We start from the raw sequence: 8,289 nt of genomic DNA on the forward strand, positions 1-8,289 counted from the left end.
TCTTTCCCCACTGAGCTCCTTATGCATGACATCATGGTGATGGAATCCCAACCATTCCCAGCAGTTTGGGGCCATGCCATTCTCTGCCCCACCACTTGGTTTACACAAACACGAAGAGGGAGAGACAGAGATAGCAGTACCTCATGTCACAGCTGTTTCCAGCAGTCTTGGAAGGAGTGGATTAGGAAACACAGATATATTCCTGTCTGATACATTTGTTTACTCTGCCACCAAACAGAACTGCCCCTGCTTTGCTTAGCAACATGCCTGGGCAGCTTCAGGCTCCGACGCTCCATTCATGCCAATGCAGATTAGTTGCTGTAGGAGAAGTTGGTTTTGCATGGTCCACTTCCCAATGCTGCTTCCACGTGTATCACAGGCCCTGACAATCTACAGTTACAGCCATGTCCAGCATAGCTCTCAGTGAGGGCAACTGGCTCTGCTACAGAGATTATGGCTCAGGCTATGTCTGCATTGCAGTGGCAGGGTGCTTATTTTCACTACAGAGGAGACAAACCCACTTACCTGCTCCTGCTTCCCCCCCCATATCAACCCCAGAAATGAAGCAGTGAGCATGCCCTGAGGGGTGGACCCAGCACCATGCTTAAGCCCCAGGTTTCTGGAGTGTTCGTGAACAGCAGCTTAGGACACCCCTCAAGGAGTTCCCCCATGTCCTTTCTGTTATATGTAAAAGGAGTGGGAGCATGTGAGAAGGGCTTATTTTCTTGATAAAGAGACTGTACCCTCTATTGCTGCAGCACTGACATACCTTCAGTATCTTCAAATAACTGCATTTTATGCATCAACCTCAGTGGCACTTCCATTGTTATCATGTGCCAAGACATGCTGGGAAACATGCATGCTTATCTCACAATGCCTCAGCTTCCATAGCACAGAACTAGGAGTGTTTTTACATGCATGCAATGCATTCTGGGATATCTCCCCATCCAGACAGCTAGGAAGCAGAAGGGCTGGTTAATTTGGTTACACCTGACTCAAACTACCCCATCTCCACAGTAGGACAACCATGTTAGAAGCCAATAATGACCAAATGGCTCTCTCATAGAAAGCCACTGCATGGTCACCCCCCATGCAGTTAGGAACCATGCTTTGTTTTGTCACAAACTTCATGAGGTAACCACAGTCTGCGTATGTATGTATTACTGGCAACTCCTTAGAAGGCAATGAAATTTTCACACTATTAGCATTGCTTCTGCTGATATTTATCTCTCTCCTTTGACCCAGAATTCAAATGAGACATGTCCAAAAGCAAGCACAAAGTAGTACTACAGGCTTGGAATGATTCAATTAGCTTAAATCAATTTCAATAGCTAGCAACATTTATTTCCGAGAATATATGTGTGTGTTTTCGTTGACAAAGTCTGCCCTGGCAGGAAATAAAGAGATACCAGTCACTGTTTTATCAAAAAAACCCTAACAACAATACAGCTTTGCAAGTGATTGGATGATAAAAACTGTATGGGGTCATTAATATTTCATATGCAGAACTGTCAGGTAGATTGAAGGCAAAGGAGACCCTGGTTTTTTGACAGTCTATAGCCATTTTTTAAGTGCTTGACACTATGCAGCTCCTTGGATAAACTGTCCACTTAATTTTGTATTTTGGTGTCTAAATGGATGTGGGTGGGCTCTTTCTAAAAATTTGTCTCTTTATGTCTCATGCGTGTAAATATCATTTGTTAATGATTTTTGGGTGGAGGGAGATGTTGACACTGAATCACATTTACTAATGGAGTCATAATCCTTCCAAGCCTGACTGCCACCCCAGATTTGCCAGGAACATGCAGAAAGGACATGCTATGTCTCCACCTAGCTCAGCAGATGGCCCCACAGCAACTCGTGACATGCTTTGAAGGAAGTGGCCTCACACCTGGTTCACAGCTGACTGTAGCCTAGTTAGCACCTGGGAGGTACAGATTCACTCTGCTCTGACCTACCAGCGATGTAATCAAAGAGAACAAACCCGTATGCAGCGGGCTCTGAGATTGTCTGGAATGGAAAGAGTTAAAGGAAGAAGATTAGAGCAAAGGGCTCAAAAGGAGAAAAGTCCCTGGTAGAGAGAACAGGGGCAGGGTCTGGGGGAGGGCTTACCCTGAAGTTCACATTCTGGATCACTTGCTGTGGATCACTCTCCAGAATCACCCTAACAGCAAGAAGAGTAACAGGATTTTCCCATCAGATTAGGTCTGTCTCTCAAAGGTGCTTTCATGTTGCACATTCAGGGAGGGTGGATTTAAACGTGGAACATGATGCCAGGTTGGCCATCCTGAAAACTGAAACCTTCTTATTGCGAGAATGAGGAAAACTCAGCTTCCTACCACTATCTTAGCATGTTGACTAAGACTCAGGAGCCACATGTTCAATTCCCAGCTCTGCCACTACATATCTGGGTGACCTTGAATACACACCTGCCATGCTCCATGACTCAGTTCCTCTAGCTGTAAACAGGGATGATGATCCTCACCTGCTTTGCAAAATGGTTTTGGGATCTCCCAATGAAAAGTGCTACCTTACAAGCTGAGTGTTGTTGCTAGTGGTGAGCATCAAGGTTGGGATATGGCTAACAAGAGCATACTGCAGCAGTGTTCTGTCTGATAAGAGTATTGGCCTGCTAAGAGCTCGGCTGAGACTTTCCAATTTGATTTCACGTAAGTCCCCCAACAGTCATCAGATAGTATTTGATTAAGAATGGCATGGGCTGGATTTGAACTGGCATCATCAAAGCCCACTGCTACCACTGAACTGGTAACATTTTCTCTTGCTATTCCTCTTGGGACCATAAGCAGCTGACTGAGCATTTGGCTTCTCTCCCCTTAATGTGCAATTAGCCCTTCTCTCCAACCCTCTCCTCTCCTAGCAAAATACCCAAGCAAAAGCATGCATAGCCATACCCGCCATCAACAATCTCATCCACCACCAGGAAGGCCCCGTCCATGTTGTCCAAGAGGGAGCGCTTCTCCACATTCTTCCTGTGGGTGGGATAAAATGAGCCAGTGACTCCAGGAGAGCTCAGGGCGGGGACAGAATGTTCCCTGTCCAGCCACCAAGACACATTGCTGCTCCAGATAGCTCAGTCCCAGCATACCTGCAGAGATTCCTTTGCCTCCCAGCCTACTCTCCCCTCCCTGCAGCACAATGCCAGCTGCTTATGTGAGCAGAGGTTCTTGCATTGGGAGGAAGCAGGAACAGATAGCTAATACCGATGCCTGCCCAGCAGAGACATCTAATGGTTAAAACAACTCTGAGGAGTTCAGTTTCGGGGTTCTATTTCTAGCCACCAGAGTACGGGCAGTTCAGTGCTTATAGCATGGAATAGAAGCTAGGACTCCTGGGGTTTCCACTGACTCACTGTGTGCAGCCTTGGGTGGATCACTTCCCTGCTCTGTGCCTCAGTTTCTCCATCTCTGAAAAGGAGGTCAAGCCACCCAGTGCAGAGAAAGGTACCCCTGAGTTCAGCAGCTTTCAATCTAAGGCCATGAGTCTTGGTCCATTAATGCTTATGAAAAGCTTTGAGACCCTTGGCTGTTGTTATTAGGGCTAGTTTTGGTGTTGGGACCTTTCCCTGGGGAAATTTCATGAGCTCTGGCAGGAGTTATGGTACTTACCGTAGCATGTGATTGAGAGAGTCAAAGAGACAGGTGAGAACAGCCATCAGCATCAGCTAGAAGAAGAGGAGTAGCCCATGAAGGTAGTACAGAGTTACATGTCTTTTCCCACCAACCCCTTCTATAAGAAGCTCCCCTGGTACCTTCTGGGAGGACATTTCCCAGGCTTGGGTGAAGTGTCTTGGGATGCCTAACAAATGGCAGTCCTAGTAGCTGGACAGACAGCCATGCCCAGAGACAGACAGCTATGTCTACAGGCCAATTAGTGGCCTAGAAAAGCACTCATGCACTGGGGTCCCAGAAGCACCCCAGTTGGGAAAGATGTGTCTTTCTCAACGTCTCCATGGGGCAGATGAGAGAAGACAAAGCCTTCTATCCTTAGGAAAGGGTCTGAGGGTGTGGAGGGTCCTCCTCATTCAAGGCATTCTAGAGGAACTAGAACTCTCTGTTCCCACCAAGCTGGTCAAAGAAGCAGAGAGAAGCAGCTCTGTGTTGAAATGCCTGCCCCGCACCTTTTATTTCATTATTCCCTCATGCTCTTGTGGGTGTGGGGCTCAGGGAGGCGCTTACCTCATTTTCATGGGAACTTCCCACCACATAGAAAAAGAGGTCAATGCTGCTTTTATAGACAATGGTTAGTCCCTCCAGAAAGGCAATCTCACCTGAAACAATGGCAAAAAAGGGATATGGGGGCAGTGTTAGGCTGGCACTGAACCTTTCTCTCTGTAACCCAAGGACATGTGTAGAGGTGGGAAGCTGGGACCTACAGGCAGCACACCTGCAACTTTCAACGGGTGCCATCATATGCCTACTAGACTTTTTGACTTCACTTCTCCTTGCAGCAGTTTTAAGGTACCCAAGCTAGCAACAGTACTTCTAAGGCACCTGCACACAACTTTAGTTGCCCTGGTGCATTCAGGGGCTCTGGAAGGGTGCAAAGACTGACTGAACCAGGGCTGTTTTAACTCTTAGTGATTCCTACCCACTCTTGGAAAACATGTTGCAGTGTGCTATATTTTTTCTGGGACTGAGCTACAAATAGGATCTTAGGTGTGACAACTGCTTCTTGTAGAGCTCCTGGACTGGCTGTTGTGATAATATAGTGCAGTCCTGGCAGGTTTCTTTTTGCTTTCCCATCACAGTCATTGTCTCTAGGGCACTACCTGCAATATCCCAACCTTCCAAATAGATGATTTGAATGAACAGCTGCTGGCAAACTCCACAGCAGCCCATAGCTTGAAGGCTCATCCTTCCCTTCTGCCTTCTCCACCCCTGCCCAAACCTTCACTACCTACTGTCAGTTTTGTGGGTTTTGTTGAATACATTCTTCTCAAAGGCCTTCTGTTCCTTCATAGATGGAAAGGTGTCATCATAGTACTGCAGAGAACAAAGGTGAGAGAGTTACAGCAGGATGAACCCATGGTATGGGCACACAGGGTATGTCTACACCACCTCTCTGGAGCTCTTGGAGAGAGCTGCTCTTGAACATGCCCTGCCCACCTGCATGAGCCAAATCAACAATTAAGTTATGAAGCTGCTGTGGGGGCATTGCCCTTCATGGCCCCTGTCAAACACACCAGAGAAAGAAGCCTCAAGAGTCACCCAGGCATGTCCTGGGAGCAGATTCCCAGCTGCCACATGCACATGGGTCATGGTGGAGTGCTTGGCAATACAGGTTTCCCTTGCCAACCACTGGGGTTAGATTCCTGAAAGTTCTCGTGGTTGACAAAACTGTTGTTGGCAAGACAAAAGGCTTATGGGAAAAATGGCAGGTGGCGGACTGATTCACGGCCACGGAAAGCCGTGGTTACTCAAAACTGTATACCATGGTAGCCAAAATGGTATATAGAATATTAAACATGGATACTCAAAACCATGGTTGGCGAGGAAAACCTGTATCCCTATCTGGGCATGCCAGGGACACAGCGTAGACATACTGACAAGTAAAGAGAGATACTGGGGAAATAGACCTTGGATGACTGGACCTTGGGATATGAATATTGAGCAAGTTATGTAGGAAGAACAAATGCAGAGCCCCATGACTGCCTCCTACAGCTACTTTAAAAATCATCTTGGCTAAGAAACCATCATGTACACAGATCTGGGATGGTGTTTATCTCAGGATGCCCAAGCCACCTCACTGCCTTTCTTCACATCCTTCCTTACCACACTTCCTCACTCTGGTGCCTATAAAACCCTTAACAGTGGGTAGGTGTTAGGAGAGCTCTGTCTGTCATGGTACCCAGTACTCCCCACACACTCTCCCTGGTTTTAGTCCATCAACATTTGGATGCAGACTGTGACGCTCTGGGGTAGAGGGGATCTTTTTGTTTTGGGCTTGTACAGCACCTGTTCTATGACTGGGACCCCATAGCACACCAGCAATGCAAGTAAACACTGATAATAATGAAGAAATCACAATCAGCAACAATCTCCCTGTGAGCTTCAAGGCAATTAGAGAAACAAGAAATAATAGAAACTTACTAGATCAACTAGCCTATTGCCCAGCCAGCATTAATATTGCTCTGTGCCTATCAGAGGAGGAATCAGAAAATACAATGCTGTAGGGGATGTTCATTTTAAAGGGAAATTTATGTAAATCTGTAAAAATAAGAAAATTACTGCGTGTTTTACAGACAGCTTTCTGGACAAGACACTACTCTAAAGGGCTCAGAGTTTCAACTGGGAGGAAAAGGTATGGTCAAGTGACAGACTGATCAGTTTTGTTTGTTGCTGGTCATACTAATGTCATGTGTTTGGGGGGGTTGTTAACACTTAATTGAAAGATAAATATAGTTAGAAGCTTCATGGAAAAGGTTGGTTTTGGCAAGCCGTAGTGCAGATCTGTGGCAGAGTTCTAGGTATTGGGAGATAAGATAATTTTAAGATACTAAAATTCTCATCTAGGTCCTGACTCTCCTACTGCATCTGTACCAGTAGCCCCCTGTGCTCAGCTTGCTCTCCAGCTGCAGTTATCAATGGACTTGTGATGAATCTTCCATGTTTTACAGATGAGAAAACCGAGGCACTGAAAAATGCCCTGACTTGCCCATGCTTACATTTCACTAAGGACAGAATACAGGAATGACAGAGAGCAGATTTAGGCTGGACATTAGAAAGAACTTCTTCACAGTAAGGATTGCCAGGCTCTGGAATGGGCTTCCAAGGAAGGTGGTGCTCTCCCCTGCCTTGGGGGTCTTCAAGAGGAGACTGGACAAGCCACTAGCTGGGGTTGTCTGACCCGAGCGCTCTTTCCTGCCCAGGGCAGGGGGTCGGACTCGATGACCTGCTGAGGTCCCTTCCAGCCCAAACATCTATGAATCTATGAATCCTGACAGGTAACCTCAAAGCTGGCCCACACTGCCAAGGATGTGATTATTACACATATTACATGACTATTTTTATACCTTTTCAGGTACATGGTGGCACCACATGGGAGAGAAACTAGCTTCCCAGATGCTCCTGGTTTTGTTGTTCCTTTTTGCCCCTCCCATAGGAACGAGCTCCTACCAAATCCCCTCCTCACTGGGAGGCCAGAGGCCTGGAATTAAGGATGTGTTCTGGTATAGGTGGCATTTACCTTGGCCAAGAGTCGCTGCCCATCATTGTCCAAGATGAAAACGGCCTTGACTGTGTAGAGCGATGGCTCCTGAAACTGAGATAAAGATAGTGTGTAGCTAGGGGCTATATGACGGTATGCACGGGACCCAGGGACCCTCCCTCCTCTCGGCACCATGACTCAGGACAATGATACAACCCTCTAGGGTGACCTCCTGCAATGGGTACATAGTGCCATGATCTCTTCACCCACAGAAAAGGCACGGAGAGCCTGGCGCAGCCTGTGTCTGGTCCTGTCCTGATCCAGAGAAGCCAGAGGTGCCCCCTTCCATGCTGGATCCCCCAGTCCCAGGCCACAGGGGGATGTGAGGGAGGAGGGTGGCTCAGCTCCGTGTGTGGGTCCATCCAAACCCAAGTTCTGTCATGCACTGACTGCTCCAGAGTCCGAGTCCAAGTGTACCACAGAACCTGGGCTGAGAGGACTGTGAGGGGCTGGGTCCAGCACCAGGCCGAGACCCAGAAACTGGGCTGAGACGACTCTGAGGGGCCCTGTCACCGGACCCAGGGGCGAGGAGCTGGTCTCAGACAGGCCTGGCAGCCGAGCACCCACCTGAGCCGCAGCAGGACACTCACCTAGGGTCTTGCTCCAGCCTCCTGGCACCCAGGCCCGTTCCTCCTCCATCCGGGGGGCTCCCCTAGCAGCTGCTCACAGTGACGTCCCCCCAGGACCTGTTCCCAACTTGCTCCCAGGGGCTCTCCCTTCTCTGGGGCCCTTCCCCAGGCGCACAACACCCCCCCAAGCCCTCCTTCGGGGTCCCCCCTTGCCGTCCCCTGCCGGGGATCCCCCGCACACCCTGCTGGGAACCCTCTTCCTGAGGGATCCCCTGCCCGGGATCCCTCCAATGTCGCCTGGGCTCCGCCCGGCCCCCCCCATTCCCGCCCGCGGGATCCCCCCGATGCTCCCCCGGGACTCCTCTCCCCGGGGATCCCCGCCCGGGGCTGCCGGCGGCACAAAGTTTTGCGGGTGGCCGGGAAGTTGGGGCTTGGCCGCGGCCCCTCGCCCCGTACCAGCTGCCCCGCGGGGTCCATGGCTCCGGCGGCGGCA

General features: G+C 49.1%; 1 protein-coding gene across 7 annotated transcripts in view; it reads right to left on the minus strand.

Moving 5' to 3' along the window:
• Positions 1 to 8,283, minus strand: part of COPZ2 (coatomer protein complex subunit zeta 2) — a 13,214-nt gene extending 4,931 nt beyond the window's left edge. For 2 of the 7 annotated variants that reach the window (XR_003093976.1, XM_025203744.1), the window contains exons 1-8: positions 8,253 to 8,283; positions 7,207 to 7,281; positions 4,922 to 5,003; positions 4,197 to 4,288; positions 3,627 to 3,682; positions 2,913 to 2,990; positions 2,113 to 2,164; positions 1,892 to 2,010 (exon numbers count right to left, since the gene is read on the minus strand). Coding sequence is in view for 6 of the 7 variants with exons in the window: in XM_025203744.1 (XP_025059529.1) it covers positions 1,918 to 2,010; positions 2,113 to 2,164; positions 2,913 to 2,990; positions 3,627 to 3,682; positions 4,197 to 4,288; positions 4,922 to 5,003; positions 7,207 to 7,281; positions 8,253 to 8,273 (549 nt within the window). In the remaining variant the exon portion in view is untranslated. The remainder of the gene's footprint in view (positions 1 to 1,891; positions 2,011 to 2,112; positions 2,165 to 2,912; positions 2,991 to 3,626; positions 3,683 to 4,196; positions 4,289 to 4,921; positions 5,004 to 7,206; positions 7,282 to 8,252) is intronic. The other 5 variants (XM_025203745.1, XM_014519779.2, XM_006023274.3 and 2 more) reach the window with 3 other exon arrangements.
• Positions 8,284 to 8,289: the final 6 nt, after the last annotated feature.

The sequence above is a fragment of the Alligator sinensis genome, unplaced genomic scaffold (assembly GCF_000455745.1).
Source record: "Alligator sinensis unplaced genomic scaffold, ASM45574v1 scaffold520_1, whole genome shotgun sequence".
Lineage (NCBI taxonomy): Eukaryota > Metazoa > Chordata > Crocodylia > Alligatoridae > Alligator > Alligator sinensis.